Source organism: Oreochromis niloticus, unplaced genomic scaffold (assembly GCF_001858045.2).
Source record: "Oreochromis niloticus isolate F11D_XX unplaced genomic scaffold, O_niloticus_UMD_NMBU tig00000734_pilon, whole genome shotgun sequence".
NCBI classification, from domain to species: Eukaryota; Metazoa; Chordata; class Actinopteri; order Cichliformes; family Cichlidae; genus Oreochromis; species Oreochromis niloticus.
In genome coordinates, this window is record NW_020327228.1 from 338,358 (window position 1) to 356,422 (window position 18,065).

At 39.8% G+C, this 18,065-nt stretch overlaps 1 protein-coding gene across 1 annotated transcript; it reads right to left on the bottom strand.

Moving 5' to 3' along the window:
• Positions 1-9,586: 9,586 nt before the first annotated feature.
• Positions 9,587-13,839, bottom strand: LOC109199184 (uncharacterized). Its single transcript, XM_019354515.2, has 6 exons — positions 13,554-13,839; positions 12,025-12,372; positions 11,577-11,786; positions 10,137-10,229; positions 9,772-9,806; positions 9,587-9,595 (listed from the first exon to the last, which is right to left on the bottom strand). Exons 1-6 carry the CDS (start codon positions 13,612-13,614, stop codon positions 9,587-9,589), a joined length of 756 nt encoding a protein of 251 aa, XP_019210060.1. The 5' UTR covers positions 13,615-13,839.
• Positions 13,840-18,065: the final 4,226 nt, after the last annotated feature.

The window sequence follows — 18,065 nt, forward strand, 5'->3', positions numbered from 1 at the left end:
TTATGGAGTCGACTGTTGCCATCCTCGCCCCCTTTGAGGAACTAACTAAAAAAGTGAGCAGCTATGACGCACTAGCCTCTGATGTCATCCCAGCTGTGACTGTGCTAGTGAGACTTCTAAACAGAGAAACAGACGAGGACCACGGCGTCAAGACAATGAAAGCAACCTTACTGGCAGCTGTCAAGAAGCGCTTCAGTGACGTCGAGACCAACCCACTGTACTTCATCTCCACCATACTTGACCCAAGGTAAAGTCTGTGTGCTATAGGTATTCAATGACAAACTATGGTACATCTGAAATATTATATTTGTAACTAAAATACACAAATACAAATGTATGCAATATATATAATATGAAATACATTTCCCTTATTACTACCAGAAAGTCAAATTGGTTGGCATTTGTCACAGTGGTTTAGGGGAAACTAAAATCAGTCCTATTTTTCCACATATTAATACATTCATGAATTTTGTGCAGGTATAAAGATCGCTTCTTCTCCAACAACACTGCTCCAGAGGCCAAGCTGCACCTGAAGCAGGAGCTACAGACAGGGCTGTACTGGGACAAAAGATCGGCCCGGGCATTTTGACTAGAGACCGGCCCACCAGGATAGAGATTGAAAATGTGACGTCATTCAGGGGTAAAACCGCAAAGGATTCTGGGAACTTGTGGCAAGAGGTACTAGCGCATGCAGGCTTTCAATTGAACTCAGTTACACAGCGATAAAAAGAAACCCCAAAAATGGCAAGAAGCTGTCGTATTATTAACTGCAATAGCCGGTCGCATGACAGCCACGGGAAGCCGACGGGTAAAGAGATCGTTTATTTTATCGGATTATGTCATTGTAGAGAAATTTTTTAAGCCATGTTTCCGAAGTTAGAGCCGACGGATGGTCTGGATATACCAAATATAACGTCTCAGAACACTCCAGCTCACATATTAGTCTGCTCCAAGCATTCCCACAAAGCTCAGTGTTTTGTAGTAGTTAATAGGTCACTTTTCTTAACATAATTGGTGATATAGGCTACAAGCAAGTCTGGCACTGAACAGAAATTGTAGCACTATGCTCCTTTATTTATTGTGCATAAATAGTGAATTGTCCTGACACAATATTGCGTTTCGCTTCTGTTATTACCACAGTACATTGACAAAAACATATACTTTTATTCACAGGATAAAACAGTTGTTTTGTATCACTAATTGTCCAGTGCGATTACAGCATACAATATTATTGTCACTGCTACATTTCTGTAATGCGTACCAGAAATTATTTCCACTACTAATTAATTACCGTTGAGCTCAAAGGTTATATTAATAAACGGTTAACGAATGTGTATTTATGACGACGATTTGTGAGACTGGTAAACTTACCTTTGTTTGTACGATGGTCTTTCGTTCTACACGGTGCATTTCAAGGTCCTGTACCCATCCGTCGGTAAACTGTACCTGGGCTTGTTGCAGTGACCTGAAGTTACTAAACTTCATGAGTGTATGCACTCACTCCAAGAACCGTATAATTATAAATCTGAGCGTGGTGAAAGTTGGGCAGCACGCTAACGTCTTTTGTCCACTCTGTGTGCTCGTAAGGGTCTGACCCTCTCACTCCTTTGATTTTTTCCTCGTATCTTTTCTTTGCCTTTTCGTCGAGTCTGTCTTTGTACGGACCGGCATTGTTCTCCTTCGTTTTGTACATTCCTTTTTTGTGCGGCAAAGAAAAATCAAGAAGGTATTGGAACCGGAGAATGAACTTTTTGCGGTGCTGCAAATGCTTGCATTTGATGCGGTACTTGGATTGTTTTGCCTCGAGTTCCCGGCATGCAATGCACGAAAGTCTATGGGCAGAAATCTGTGCCATCAGAAACTGAATTTGAATAAGTTAAATTTGAATTTGAATTACTCGGATTGAATCTGAATTGTAACTTGAATGAAAGCTTTTGAAAACTAAATTTGAATTAGTCTAATTTGAAATTGAATTTATGGTTTGAAAATGAATTGATTTGCTTTGAAACTGCATTTTATCCTTTAAAAATCCAGCTCTCGAATAATTTCAGATTCACTTCTCACCATTCAGTTTCAGTTCTACAATTCAATTTCAGTTCCAAAATTCAGTTTTTTGGGACTTACATCCGGTTCCGGTTCAAGCGCAGATTAATAGAACTACAGACTGATAGCGTTACTGACGGAATCTACAGCGTCTTGAGCTGAATTAAGACTTCAGAAGTCATTCGTCATGTCGAATGACCAGCGGATAAACTCTCAGGTTGGTAATAAATGTATTACATGTATAAGAACAAGCGTCATGTTAACAATTGATAGCCGTACACTAACCTTTATGCTTATTGTAGCTGTTAGCTAAAAACGCTAATTTAGCGTAGTTTGCCCTAAATTCAGCTTTGACAAACAAATATGATCGACTGTTTCTAGTAGAATTCCAAAGTTGTCATCTTGTACCCTCTCAGAGCCCTGTATGCTTGCAGAGACCCCTACAGTAAGGAAACATGCAAAACGCTGTCCAAACCTTTGTATTTGAGCTTTATTTATGTCTTACACAGCATCCCAACTCTTTAGCTAACTTAATAACTTTAGCTAAAGTGAATAGTTAGTCTAATTCATTAGTGCAGCATTACTGGATCACCTCTGTTTGAAGTGATATAATATGATATACAACTATCACTGAAACAGCAAACTTTGTAAATAAACAAACAACACTTCTCATTCTCTAAACGTTTGGCCAAAGCTGTAAATTACACTATCAGTGCTTGTTCACTCTTGACAATAATTACATTTCTAAATTCTCTTTGTGCATTTACAGGTAAACAATATCTAATATTTTATCTAAATGACTGCTTTGTCTTTGAAAAGGTGAAGAGCCTGAGGCCGGTGACAGTCCAGTTCTACTCTAAGTACATCCTTACGGTGGCTCACAGGACAAGGCGACATTCCTGTCCTGCCAGAAGAGAAGAGAAACTTAAGAGTCTTCATGAAGTTCAACCAAAACCTGTCATATGGAATATGACAGGGGTCTCAAACTCCAGTCCTCGAGGGCTGGTGTCATGCAACTTTTCCATGCCCTCGAGGACTGGAGTTTGAGACCCCTGCCGTATGGTGTTCATGCAGTTTTCTACCCCACAGTTACAGCATGTCTGACTGCCTGTTCAGCATATGCAAAAATATATGATGAGTTTAAGCATGTGATGACAAAGGCCTTCCATTATGGTGTTTGTCATCACATGTCACAGACATCTGGATGATCATTTGGAATAAACAAAAAAAACAAAAAACTTGTTACTTCATCTTTTATTATTATTGTTCTTATTTTACATTTTTCATTGTTAGGCATTGGGTTTATTTGTAGTAGTCCTTTCCAGCTTCTCTCCCTCTTCCATATTACTGTGTCAGCATCTATTTGGGTTTGGGAGTGGAACAGGAAGTAAGGAACAGAAAGTGCCATTTAAACCAGGAGAGGTTCTTATATTTCAGAAGAAGGGATTAATTCAAAAGAAATGACCTCAATGCCATATTTTATTTAGGAACCCTAGAGAGCACTTTGCAAAATAACACATTCTTATAATTTCACCCTCAGATGAGCCAAGCTACGACTGTCAGGGAAGGTGATGTAGGTACAGAGCATGTGAGAGTGGTTAAGTTAATGTCTCTTGTCTAGATGAAGGCACAGGAGGGATCAATGGCACGGCGTAGAGATTCAGTATCTTCAGTCTTCAGTGGATACTCCATTTCTGGCACAAAACACCTGTAAAAGATGGTCGATTTAGGAGGTGACCCGACAACTTCAAACATAGCAATGGAGCAGTATGTTTAAAAAAAAAAAAAAAAAATCTAATTAAGCATGCACTCAGTACCCTAAGAATTATTATGGTAGTTAAACACAGTGATAGTTGTATACCATATTATATCACTTCAAACAGAGGTGATCCAGTAATGCTGCACTAATGAATTAGACTAACTATTCACTTTAGCTAAAGTTATTAAGTTAGCTAAAGAGTTGGGATGCTGTGTAAGACATAAATAAAGCTAAAATACAAAGGTTTGGACACTGTTTTGCCTGTTTCCCTACTGTAGGGGTCTCTGCAAGCATACAGGGCTCTGAGAGGGTACAAGATGACAACTTCGGAATTCTACTAGAAACAGTCGATCATATTTGTTTGTCAAAGCTGAATTTAGGGCAAACTACGCTAAATTAGCGTTTTTAGCTAGCAGCTACAATAAGCATAAAGGTTAGTGTACGGCTATCAATTGTTAACATGACGCTTGTTCTTATACATGTAATACATTTATTACCAACCTGAGAGTTTATCCGCTGGTCATTCGACATGACGAATGACTTCTGAAGTCTTAATTCAGCTCAAGACGCTGTAGATTCCGTCAGTAACGCTATCAGTCTGTAGTTCTATTAATCTGCGCTTGAACCGGAACCGGATGTAAGTCCCAAAAAACTGAATTTTGGAACTGAAATTGAATTGTAGAACTGAAACTGAATGGTGAGAAGTGAATCTGAAATTATTCGAGAGCTGGATTTTTAAAGGATAAAATGCAGTTTCAAAGCAAATCAATTCATTTTCAAACCATAAATTCAATTTCAAATTAAATTAATTCAAATTTAGTTTTCAAAAGCTTTCATTCAAGTTACAATTCAGATTCAATCCGAGTAATTCAAATTCAAATTTAACTTATTCAAATTCAGTTTCTGATGGCACAGATTTCTGCCCATAAAAGTCACCTGATCTGTCAATCGCTATAGGAAAAACCTTAAATTAAGACCAAGAACACTAGAGGTGAGACATGATCATTAATTAATATTAAAATTAATAAATGACAGATTTAGTGATATTTTCATAAACACCTCCTTTCCTTTTTTTGTTCTCCATTTTCTTTAGTTCGTCTATAAGATTGCTAAACAAGGGGGAGGGTGCATCCGGCCTCCTCGGCTGTAATTGGTCCAGCCCAGAGTCGATCATGACCAATTGGCCAATCCAACACCTTTCATTATATATACCCTTCCTTAAAAAAAAAAAAAAAAAAATCCATCGGCCCATAAAACAAAAAATCGCCAGCGGCCCACCGGGCAAATGCCCGGTATGCCCGATGGCCAGTCCAGCTCTGGCTGCAGATGATGTCCAGGGCTGAGGCAGAGGGGAGTCAGGCAGAAGCTGCAGAACCTCCTGCTAAACTGTTCCTCAAGGCCCAGGCCAGCACTAGCAGCAGTCTGGACACTGTATTTGAAGAAATCACTAAGGAGCAGCCCCAGGCAGCACAGCCGCTGGCAGCAGGTGCTGCCATTGAGCTCCACACATACCTTGGAGAGGCCCCAAGCCCTCGTGAAGACAGTCCTCTGAAGTACTGGGGTGTCAACAAAATCAGGTTCCCCACTTTGGCTAAAATAGCCCGTAAATACCTCTCAGCCCCATGTAGCAGTGTGGAAAGTGAAAGGCCTTTTAGCTCAGTGTCACACATTATAGATGAAAACAGAAACAGGCTGACTGCTGATAATGCAGAAAAGCTACTTTTCTTAAAAAAACCTGCCACTCACTTTTTCTCTCCATTAAGTGAGTCATCTTAGACTTGATGTTAATACCTACCTCAGTTGCACTGACTGCCACAGTTCTATGTTGGTGGATGTTGTTAGTTTATTCAAATATTGTGCACTAAATAGCAAAGATGTTTATTAATGCCCCTTGTGTTGTTCAAAGCGGCAGAGTTTACAATAAACTGAAAACACTACTTGAGTTGCACTGACACTGTTTAATTTTTTTTTCATAATTATTTATTCTGTAATATGTTGCATACAACATGCTTTTCATTTTAAATAAATGTTCTTAATTCCAAACAAGTCCCTTGTTTTTTGTTAAATTATAGGATAAAGCTGTTAACTGTTGTTGAAAGATTTTATTATGTTTATGTTTAGAAGTACATTTCATTTAAGGTTTTCTAGATGTGTTTGCTCTTTTTTACTAGAGAAGTTACGTTGTGCAAGCTTTGTGTGCATTCCAGAGCTCTCTGACTTTCACACCCACATCCTGGGAGCATGGGAAAGGTCGTACCTTGTCTTATTGTTTTATGGTAGGATAAACGTATCTATATCTGTTTTAGTCTAAGTGCCTTTTGTTTAGATGGACTGCTAGACTCCTGGCACCAGCTTTGGGGAGTCTTCACGGGGTCATATCTCGACCCCACACACACACACACACACACACACACACACACACACAAGGTATACGTCATATGTTAATGAACCTATGCATATTCATATAACCACAATAAAAGAACGGGAGAGCGGACGAGAGCAACTGAGGTCAAGCGAAGGAACGGCGCCTGTCCAGTTCTCTCCCGTGCACGTTAATTTGTAAAACCTGTCTGAGTGTCATTTATTCCAATCTGAGTTGCATTACAGGAAAACTCCTTACACCTGTAAATTTAAATCATGTTTTTATTAAGTACTCGGTATCGGCGAGTACTGAAATGCAAGTACTCGTACGCGTTTTCCAAAAAGTGGTATCGGTGCATCCTTAGTATTTATAATACACTGGTCATTCATACACATGTGCTGTATTATATCAAATATATAAACTATATAGGGGCGATCGTGGCTCAAGAGTTGGGAGTTTGCCTTGTAATCGGAAAGTTGTCGGTTCGAGCCCTGGCTCGGACAGTCTCTGTCATTGTGTCCTTGAGCAAGACACTTCACCCATTGCCTACGGGTGGTGGTCAGAGGTGGCGCCAGTGTCCAGCAGCCTCGCCTCTGTCAATGCGCCCCAGGGTGGCTGTGGCTACAATGTAGCTTGCCATCACCAGTGTGTGAATGGGTGAATGACTGGATGTGTAAAGCGCTTTGGGGTCCTTAAGGACTAGTAAAAGCGCTATATAAATACAGGCCATTTAAACTAAATATCTTTGAAACGTATAGAATCTAATCTTTTAGTTTTTTTTTTCTTTTTACGAAGCACTTTATCAAACTGTTGTCTGCTACAGAGTTACAAGTATTATACTAGTAGTAAAATAGCATCCACCATCTCCTGCTTACATATTTCTGAAAACACACCAACATGGTGTGGCAACTGTTGATTGAGCCCTGCAAACCCTGTGGATGGCCGATGCAGTGAACAGTAGGAGGAGGCATCCTAAAGCTCTTTGCAGACCACCCTGTGTGATTCTCCACTCGCCAACCAGAAAAGAAAAACCGCAGGTCTCAGCTGAAGCACTCCATCCATGTCTGATCTTGCTCGGGCAGATTCAGCAACACTGCCAGAGACTTCCTGTAATCTATTACAGTTGTTAAAGAAACGGTCCAGGAACAGCTCACTCAGGTTAATCCTGTGTGAACAACTGTAAATATTGTTTTTTTTTATTACCTTTAAATATCATTGGTGTGATAGAAATATTCCTGTTTAATTGTTATTTTCTTTATTCTCATTGCTGCTAGCATACACGCTGTGTTGGAGGCTTGTTGCTAGCTAGTTAGCGATGCTACAAACCTGTTACTCTAATAGTCTGTGTTATTGAAGGATTCAGCACCTCTTAGGGTTTTTTTTTTGCACACTCTACAGAAGCCCAGAGTTACTGTTAATATAAAAAATGTAATGCTGTCCTTTGAGATTTTAACATAAGACTGTGAGTGTAATGGATCTAAAACTGTTTAAATCTTCAGAGCCCTCTACAGCCTGGTAACATGGAGACTTTAAAAACATCAGCAGAACGTTTCAGTAGTGTAGTCTAATTTATTCTTTTCATTTAATAATAGAGTCCATATTATATCAACAGCTACATTCACCCTGGAGAGAAACTAGTGAGGGAGACCATCAGGACCAAGCTGGGTTTCCTGGGTCCAGAGGTTTGGAGAAACGTCTTCCTTTTCTTTCATCAGAGCTGTCCTGTGCCAGATGTTCTGTTGACCCACTGAGAGAGACTTCATTTAAGAAACACCAGGAAGACTGAAGCTCATCCCATTGATAAAGCAGGACTCATGATCTTCACCAGCAGCTCCCTCACAGGGAAATCTTCAGCACTCCTCCGTAGGCCCGATCCAGGAGATGGATAAACCCAGCATTTCATGAACACTGTGATGAGACCTTTGGTTTGTGTAATGTTATAAATACTCGGATACTCCCCAGAGGCTCCAGACTTTTCCATAAAGATATTATATTCAGTCCTGTAGAAAGTTATATATTTAAAAATATATGATCCTCTCTGGTTACTCTGGTATGAATAACTCTGAATCACTTTATGGTAAATAACACACTATCTGCAAAAAACTGAAAGAATTCCAGATGACAAGTTTGTAGTTCAACATACAAGTGACGAACTTTGACCTTCATCAGGTTTTATTTAATTGTGTTAGAGAAAATCTCATATGCTCTTCATGCAGCTGAGTACATCAAGTGTTTAAAACGGAAGTTGTGCAGGTCTGAGATACAAACTGAGGTCCTGTTAATGCTGATATATAGTGACACAGTTACATGAGTGATTAATCCTTTTGTTTTTTGTCTTTAACTTTATCAATAAAGCTGCAGCTTTCACTACAACACATGTGGTACTTTAACCTTTGTACTGTTTTCATCAGTTCATTTTGCAGTTAACATGTGAACATGTTGGATGATCTGTCTGCTGTCACTGGGTGGTGCTGAGGTCTGAATCTGAGGGCAGCTCCTGTAATCACAAAGACAACAGAACCATCACAAACTCAAATATAAAGTTTATCTCTCAAGTCTGAAATAAAGCTGATTCTTCTGTCCTCACACACTCAGGATCTGAAGTTCTTCTCTTACATTTTTTCAGTATTACAGTTTAATCCATAGTTACTGATTAATGAGGAGTTACTGAAGTACAAGCTTAAAAAATGGTGTTACTGTCTTTACAGATGTGGCAAGAGCAGTGTTGGGTAAGTTACTTTAAATTAGTAACTTAGTTACATTACTAGTTACTTCTATCAAAAGTAACTCAGTTACTTCAAGTTACTCGTTACTTTCAGAGTAACTAGTTACTAGGGAAAGTAACTTTGGTTTTACTCAGAATTCTCTTGTTAATGTGTTGCTTCCGTAACTGGATACCCAGCAAGATTGTCAGTCTTCTAGCTTGCTTACTTGCCACAAGTGCACTGTGCCACCTACCAACAGAAAGGAAAAAATAATGTGCACATTTCCACGAGAGAAATCCCACGCCTGGACCGTCGTTGACCGCCGCCATGATTCTAGCCTGCTTTTTACATCCAACACAAAAACTGCAGTCGTGGTGCTTTGATTGTACTCAGAACTTGGAAATTCTGCCTTCTGAATAGGAAGATGTAGGTAACACCAGACTGCAGATGAGCTGCATACAGAGCTGGACTGGGACAAAAAAATCGTTCCGGGCATTTTGACTAGAGACCGGCCCACCATTATAGGAAAAATCATAAAGCCTTTGAATGAAAACAAACGCTGTTGTGACAGTGATGTACACTGTTCTGATGGTATATATGTATCAATCTATCAATTGTTTGTTGTAAGACTCAGATAATTATTTATTAAAAGCGAGACATTTTAAATGAGAATAAGAAAGTATTTCTTAGCACCCACCCAGCTGTACAGAAACCCCGTCATGCTAGCTAGCACGCAGTACGAAAAAGTCAGCATAATGAAAATAAACTCCAACTAAACTTGGTTTATATCTGACCCAGATAGACTGCAGGTCATAACTTCTTACCTGTAGTTCAGTTCACCTGACACTCGGACCGGCGGCCGCTTCGGGTCTCTCCTCTTGCCTCCACTTTCCCTCATCCACCTGCTGACCTCCACCACTAGCTAGTGTTACTGAATCTGTGGAATATACAGGAAGAAAAAAACTCAGGGGGTTAGGTGTGAGTCTTAGAAAGAAAAGTTTAAAAGAAGCCATAAAAATACAGAACTGTCAGAATTCTGTAGAGTCTATAGAAAAAGAGACTGATTCATAAATGTCTTTGTTTCTGCTCTAACCTTACCCAAACAATGCTGCTCTACAACTCTAGACTACCAGCCACAAAGACAACAGCTGGAGAAACATCTGTCTACCTCTGACATCCACCAGCTCATCCATACAACAAACAAACATCAACAACCAGGAAGCAGCTTCACCTCTGATCACACACACACTCAACTCTACTCACTCACCTGGAGGATCAACAACATGAAGTTTGGTGCTGCTGGCTTGAGTCACAGGTCCTTCCGTTCGCTGTCCAGACTCAGCTGTGAAGTTTTTCTGGTCTGAAAGAGGAAACAACACAGAGCAGAGAGGTTAAAGGTCAAAGTACAATTATGATCAGAATGATTGACTTTAAATATTTTGTTTATTTCCTTTGACATTTGAGTTTTTAGTCATGTTGGATTTAATGAACCTCTGAACATCCAGCAGGTCACCAGTGACCCACTGAGGGGGAATTTTAGCCTCATGCTAAACATGCAAAGTGTCAGAAACTACAAGATGTTATTTATTCAAGAGTGTTTGTGTTCTTGTTATTTCAGACACACTCAGCATTTCCAGTTCATTGTTTGTGAAAACTAAAACTTTTTATCGAACTTTTCTTACAGAACAAATGTAAATAATGTGCAGCTACCATGGAGATTTAACATGTTGATGTTTGGTAGGTTTGACTGTGAAGTGCTTCATAACACAAGAATGTAAATATGAAGCCAGAGTGATGTGTTAGTGAGCTGTGTCGGGCAAACAGTCAGAGTCGTCTCTCTCTCACAAACCTGGTTAAATCACCATGGTAACGTATGCTGAACACATGTAAATATGAAGCTGAACATTATTTATATTTGTTCTGTAACAAAAGTTCAATAAAGGTTTCAAAGTATCAGGATCAGACAGAAATCTGTGAGTGTGCAGCTCCATAAATCTGTAGCTTCATAACAATCATAACACTGTGACTGTAAAACACTCTCAGCTGTATTTAATGAAAAGATGATGAAACCTGCTGAGTGTAAAATAAGCAGCATCAGTTACAGAGAGGGTTGTTACACACACTTTGTTTTTCTTCCTGCTGCATTCAACACACACAAAGTTCATAGAAACATGAAAGAGCTCAGTTTGACTGAGACAACATTTCTACATCAAACTGAGTCACAGCTCATTCATTTGTAACTGATCAATGATCCTGAACACAATCAGGCAGATTATTGATCGTCTAGAATCCACAGAGCTTCATCTACACTCAGATCATCACACAGCGTTTGTGTTGTCACTTCATTCAGTGTGTGTAACAGCTGATCTCAGGTCTGTGTTGTTCATCTCTCACAGAACAAGTTCTTACAAACAGCTGAAGCTCCAACACAAAAACACTCACTGACTCTGAGATCAGAGCTCAGAAATTCATGTGTGTTTGTAACACAGTTTGACTTTGTGTCAGTAAATCTCATGAACAGCCTGAAGATGAAGAAACTGTAGTTCAGAGTCACTGACAGACAGCACAGACACACACTGTTGGTCTGAGTCTGAACATGATGATCATCAGAGAAATAACATCAGACTCTGAACATCCAGCTTTCTACAGCCGTCTGCTGGATGTTCACCATCATTTATTTATCTTTGTGTTTGTTCATCTGACTCACAATCAGGCTGAAGATGCTCTGCTTCACGTGGATCAGCAGGATTCAGTTTCTTTTTTCTGCACTTAAAGAAACCAACAACAGCAACAACAAGAAGAAGCACCGCAGAAACTGTCAGACCAACTTTCAGTCCAACAGATCCATCCTCCTTCCTTCTGTCTTCCTTTCCTCCATCTTTGTTGCCTCCATCCTTCTCTTGTCCTCCTGTCTGACCTGCAGGTGAGAAACAGGTGTGAGGTGTCAGCTGTCAGGTAGGTGATGAGTGAAGAACAGAACAGAATCCATTTCCTCTTCAAACTGCTGTCAGACATTATCTACTGCACTCTGATCACATCACTCAGACCAGCTGCTTTCTACAAAGTCTCATCAACAACATCTTTAGAAACAAACATCAACAACCAGGAAGCAGCTTCACCTCTGATCACACACACACTCAACTCTACTCACTCACCTGGAGGAACAACATGAAGGTAGGTGCTGTTGATGGGATTCAATCTGGGTATCTCTTGGTTTGGTTCTTTCTGGACGACACCACACTTGTATGTTCCAGTGTCATTAATCGTCACATCCTTCAGAATCAAAGACACGTCTCCATCCTTCATCTGTCTGTCCTGCAGATCCACCCAGTTCTTAAAAGATGGATGCTGGTCATCTGGAACAAAGTGACCATCCCGGTACAAAAGCACATATTTATCTCCCAGGTCAGTTCTGTTCCACTCTAAACTGATGATGTTGTTGTTTGGAGCTCGACATGTCAGAGTGACGTCCTGTCCAGACTCAGCTGTGATGTTTTTCTGGTCTGAAAGAGGAAACAACACAGAGCAGAGAGGTTAAAGGTCAAAGTGCAACTGTTCACTTCTACAGCAGCCAATCAGAAACACACAATAAAAGATTGTCTTCTGTTATTAGATGATGATCTTTGATTGTGTGTCTTCTTGTGTCAGCTGCTCCCTTCAGGCGTCACCACAGCGAGTCTTCTCCTCCTCCTCACCTGATCCCGAGCATCTTCATCAGGGCTGATTTGTGACAGAAGGACAGCAGCAAGAGTGAAAGGGAAGGTTTAAAGATGGCAGTGAGCTGCTGTGATGTTTGCTTTGGAGACTCTGACACAAAGACAGGAGGCCGAGCTGAACATGTTCAGATTTTCATTGAGAGCAGAAAGGACGAGATTATGAACGAGTTGATCAGAGGGAAGCTCAGGCTGAGAGGTTTGGAGACAAAGTTCATGAGAAAGACTGAGATGGATGAAAAACATCATCTGAAACCATTTTGTGAACAAATAAAAACAAATCTTTAGTTTTAGAATCTGTTAGTTTGATCAAATGTTGTTGATGGACGAGTTCATTGAGACTCTGGACGTCTGTCAGACTGAGTCTCTGCTTTTATTGTAACAGCTGTACTGATGCTCCTAAATCTGGCCTCTGACACAAACCTCCAAACAGTAAGAATGAAAAAAAGAATAAAACCATTAAAAACTCTTCAAGCAATAAATAATCAAACCTGAAAAAGAAGAAAATCATCTGGAAACTAAACTGAACTAAACACAAAAAGTCCAAATGGAATAAAAACTAATGAGAAAATACAAAACTACAATAACTCTGTTGCACAAACAACAACATGTGCTGATAATAAGTGAACATAATGTGTGAGAGAAAGCAGCCTCTCATTATAAGACACTGTGAGTCTCTGCATGCTGCCTTTATGGAGCTACAGCTGTTTGTATACACTGAACAAAAAGCTTTGTAGCTGTATACTGACTCCTGACACTACAACACATCACACTGACACACACATTACACTTCTTTGTCTCTGTGCTGCAAACTGCACCAACACACACAGACTCCACCCAGCTTTGTGTCGATCGCAACACTGAATGAATCAGAAACTAATTCTTAGAGAAATATTATCAGCATGTAAACCAGACTGAGACTCTTTATCTCAGAAATAAACTCAGTTTAGTTTCTAACAGTTAAATCTCACCTGCAGAGACGAACAGGACAAACATCAGCGTGGAGCAGAGTGACGCAGTTACAGCAGACATGTCCGTGTTCTCTGTTTCTGCTGATCTGACTCTTAGTTTGTTCTAAATGTCTGAGTCTGTTGGTGTTTTCACTCAATAACTGAACCTGAGTTTAAACCTGAACACATCAGATTACATTTAAGGTTTAAATAAAGATCAAAATTAGCTTATCTGCCACTCGATGATCTCAAAATGTCCGACTTCTTAGGAAGTTGAGCCATGTGACGTGTTACGTAGTAACACGTAACGTAGTGACATGTCACTACGTCCAACGTAACCTCCTACAGTTACGTTGGACTAACGTAGTGATTTGTGATTTGTCACAACAACAGGTCACGTGGAATATTGTTCCACGTGACCTGTTGTTCAGCTGCGTGTTCAAACTCAACTCTTCAGCGATTCAATCTCTTGTGACGTTGGATTGTCAAACTCAACACTTCAAACTCAGATTCAACACCTGATACAGATGAGGAAGTTGTGTACGGTGGACGTTTGATATGTTGGACAAATAAAATGTAAATTTTCTAGAAATTTCGTGTTTCAAGGTTTACAGGGGTAACATCCTGTAGAAATTGAATGACATTTTAAATTTTGTCTCACTCGTTTTTGAAACAGTTTTTCTGTTCAAACATTTTTGTGGGTGGATGTTAACTGAACTGTAACCATGACAACTGAAACTTTTTACCTAAAAAGTTTGACTGAAGATGATTGATCTGAAAATGATTTTAGAAAAAGACAGCAAACACTTACTGTTGTTCTTAAGAGATCTGTTAAATCCTCAAACACTGGTCTGATCATCAGGATGGAACAAAAATCCATATGAAGATAAAAACTGTGAGGTTGGTTTAATCCATCTGCTTTCACTGTAGGTCCAAAGCAGTTTGTAAGAAGTGTAAGAAGTCAATCTGTTGGTGAACTGACCTCTGTGCCAGACAGCTAAACAACTGACTTACGTTTCACTTTGACGTCCCATTTAACAGGTAAAGCAGGTTTTACAGTAACAGGAAATGAACTTTTCCAAGGAAACAAGGAAATGTAGAGACAACCCTCCACTCTGTCTGTCAGTGAATTGAGATAAACTGAAATGAATAAAGTCAAAGGTCATGACCTCCTTTAGAGCTGTTCTGGAGAACTTTGTCCACCTTTGATTGTCTTTAAGTTGTGTTGGAGCCACAGTGAGCAAATCTTTGTTCTTTATGGAGAACCAGTGAGTCTGTTTGGACTTTCCTATGAAACATCAGTGCAGGAGTCTCTCAGTACATCTGTTTACAGTGAGGGACAAAGAAGCAGCACAAACACACACAGAGAAAACATACATGACTGTAATCAGAGTACAGGAGAGTAACTGAGTAAATTTCCTCTTTGTGATTTAGGTGATTTTCTTCTTTATATTGTGTCAGATAAAGTCTGACAGCTTTTGGTTCTTCAGGTGATAAAACACATTGAATCCATTTCATAAGATGTGTTTTCACAGATGAAACCAGCCCACAGTAAATCAGATGGTTTCCACTAACTCCACATGACCTTCATCTGTAACCAGTAACCTGTAAGGAGAAGTTTTGATCCTGGTTCAGATGGATTAACATTAACAATCTGTTAATCCACTGAAGCTCACAGACTTCAGTCGACCTGTCAGATTACCTCAGACTGAAAGACGTCAGTTTAAACACTTACTGTTGTTCTGAAGGATCTGAAACCCTCCAACACTCCTCTGATCATCAGGATGGAAAAAAAATTGACTTAAAGATGAAAAAAGAGAATCAATTCCTCGAGTGATTTCCTGCCTTTTATCAAATCAAAAGTAGTGGAAACCATCAGGTGTGGAACTGGGTTCCAGTTGCCCTGGTCAGAGAGTCAGAGGTGAGTGTGGTTCTGTTTGACTTTATGGGTGAGTTTTTATATGAGCCATCACACACCACCCAACTGTTTTTTGTTTTTGTTTTTCCAAAAAGAAATTGTGCGTATGTTTTTTTCTTTCTTATCTACCATGTGAATCACTGTTGTATGTGCATGTGTGTGGCCACTTTGTGGAAACATGAAGGGCTCTAATGATGCAGTAACTTCATTGTTAGTGGAAGTAAGCAGCATGCAGTGTATTGTGGACACAGTCACTGGTGGGGATGTTCAGTGGTGAGTCTGTGTTTTTGTGTTCTGTTCCTTTTCTTTTGTGAAACACATGATCAAAGAGTTTATGAGAGGCTGTGTTTGTCCACAGTGACAACCTCAGCACATGTGATTGGATCAGTAATGGCAGCTTTGAGTCTCACATGGTTGGTGTTTCATGGGTGGCTGAAGTCACAGTTTCACTCCAATGTTAAAAAAAAACTTTAAATACTCTTCATAGTATAAATAACATAAATAAATATTAAGATGTTCTCCCAAACTCAAGGAATGTTCTTTTCTCTGAATGTGCATAAAAACAGGAAGTGATGTCAAACTGAAACCACAAACCTGTCTGTTTTTAAATCACTAAAGCGTTTGTTTATGTAACATCAGCTGATCGAAACTTCAGATGAAGCTTATCAAAGAAACAAAACAGAAACAATAAGAGAAGTGGAATCTGTGACATCAGAGATGGTGTACTCAGAAACAGTGAACCTTTGTGTTCATGGGAGGAAGTGTGACTGAGTAAATTTCCTCCAGTTGAAATGAGTTAAGTTCAACCTTAATGTGTTATTCTGTTTTACACTTTAGTGACTTTACAAACTTTATGTTCTACAAACTAAACATGTGAAGAGCTCACGATCCTGTTAGCGTCTCTGAGTCTGTTCACAGTGTTCTGTGTTTCTTGGACTTGAATCTATGTTGTGTTTTGACAAGTGAGTTCTCTTATGAAGTGAGACACACAGAGACCGAGTTCCAAAGCATACACAGATTTCTATGCGAGGCAAATTTCTCTCCATATGTGAACCTGCAGGTAAAACAGAGGCAAAGCTGTTCCTGTGAAATGAAGCTGAAAGCCTCTCTGAGTGTCTCCCTGTAGAAAATGGAGGCTGAGCTCAGTCAAAATGGAGGAGTGTTTGAGACGTGCAGATAAACAGTCACAGCTTTGTGTCGGCCTCTGAGGGCTCAGGGCCGTCCTGTTGTCATGGTATCAAGTGCATGACGCCTCTCTGCACACATTTCTTATTCACATGTTCTATAAGTCCTCATCAGGATCATGCAGATTTGGATTTTTTTTCCCTTAATTACAAACATCTCCATTTAGAAACTGGATTTTGTGTTTTCTTTGCTTGATATTTAAATCTGTTTGATCTTGTGGTATCAAAAGGAATTATTTGTTTATATAAATATATTTGTTTGTGTATGCATTGTTATTGTAGGATGGATCTGTTGGACTGTATGCAGGTTATTATTTACAAGTACAGACATCTGAAGTTCATGTTATTCATCTGAAGAACACACTAATAGAATGAGTGTGATAATAGTGTGTTGCTCTACTGGTAATGCCCGGTGAGGCAGTATCGGTGCTGTGTTATGTGAATGTCCCGTAAAAAGGTGGAAGAAGAGAGTGTCCTGTAGGAGGCAGTGAATGGACACTGATGTTGTGAACATGTGACTAAAAAGAAGGTTCGGTAAAACAAGTAGCAACGATATTCCTGCGTGAGGCTCAGTGATTTCATTTTTGTTTTTGAAGAGTGGAGTGAGCCGGTTCATTTTTCCACCAACATGAACGGGCTGGGTTTTTTTTGCTCATAGCAGAGGGTGCTTGCTGACGCTGTCCTTAGACAGTAAACATGACAAAACTACTGAGGAAAAAAACGCCGCGTATATCTTGTTTATCATGTCTCTGGTTTTACGTGGCCTATCAACACAGTTTATAAACTGGTATATATCACCAGTGATGGGAATAACGGCGTTACTAATGGCGTTACTTTTTTCAGTAACGAGTAATCTAACTAATTACTATTCCTATCGTTACAACGGCGTTACAGTTACTAACAAGGAAACGCGGTCCGTTACTATTTTTCAACAAACAGACGGTTGAAACTGTGTTCAGCTTACCGCATCTTATATCAGCTGCAGGAAGTAGCTGTAAGTAATCTGGACGCTACAGCTTTAAGCAGCTGCGCGCTCCCGCGGGCGGTAATCACGATCGCTGTCTAGCACAACACCTGGAGCTCAGGGGGCAAAACAATCGTGTTGTGAAGGAAGGAAGGCTCAGGGTTTAAATAATCAGCATCATGGGCTCATCCGATCAGAATGAGAATAAGCAGTCATCTAATCATTCACAGGGTTCTCCTTTTATTCTCAATTCAATAAAGCAAAGAAGGAAAGACACACATGGACTGCCAATGCTGAAAGAAAACAGAGGTTTAAGTTACTCATTACCTTAAACAACACATAAAATAAAACCCAAACAGAACCTCACCTCTGCTGCCGCCCCGTGTGGGAGTGAAGAAAGAGTGAGCCAAAAGTGAATGCAGTCCTTATATACTGTGTGACAGGTGAGTGCAATTAAGGACAAGCAC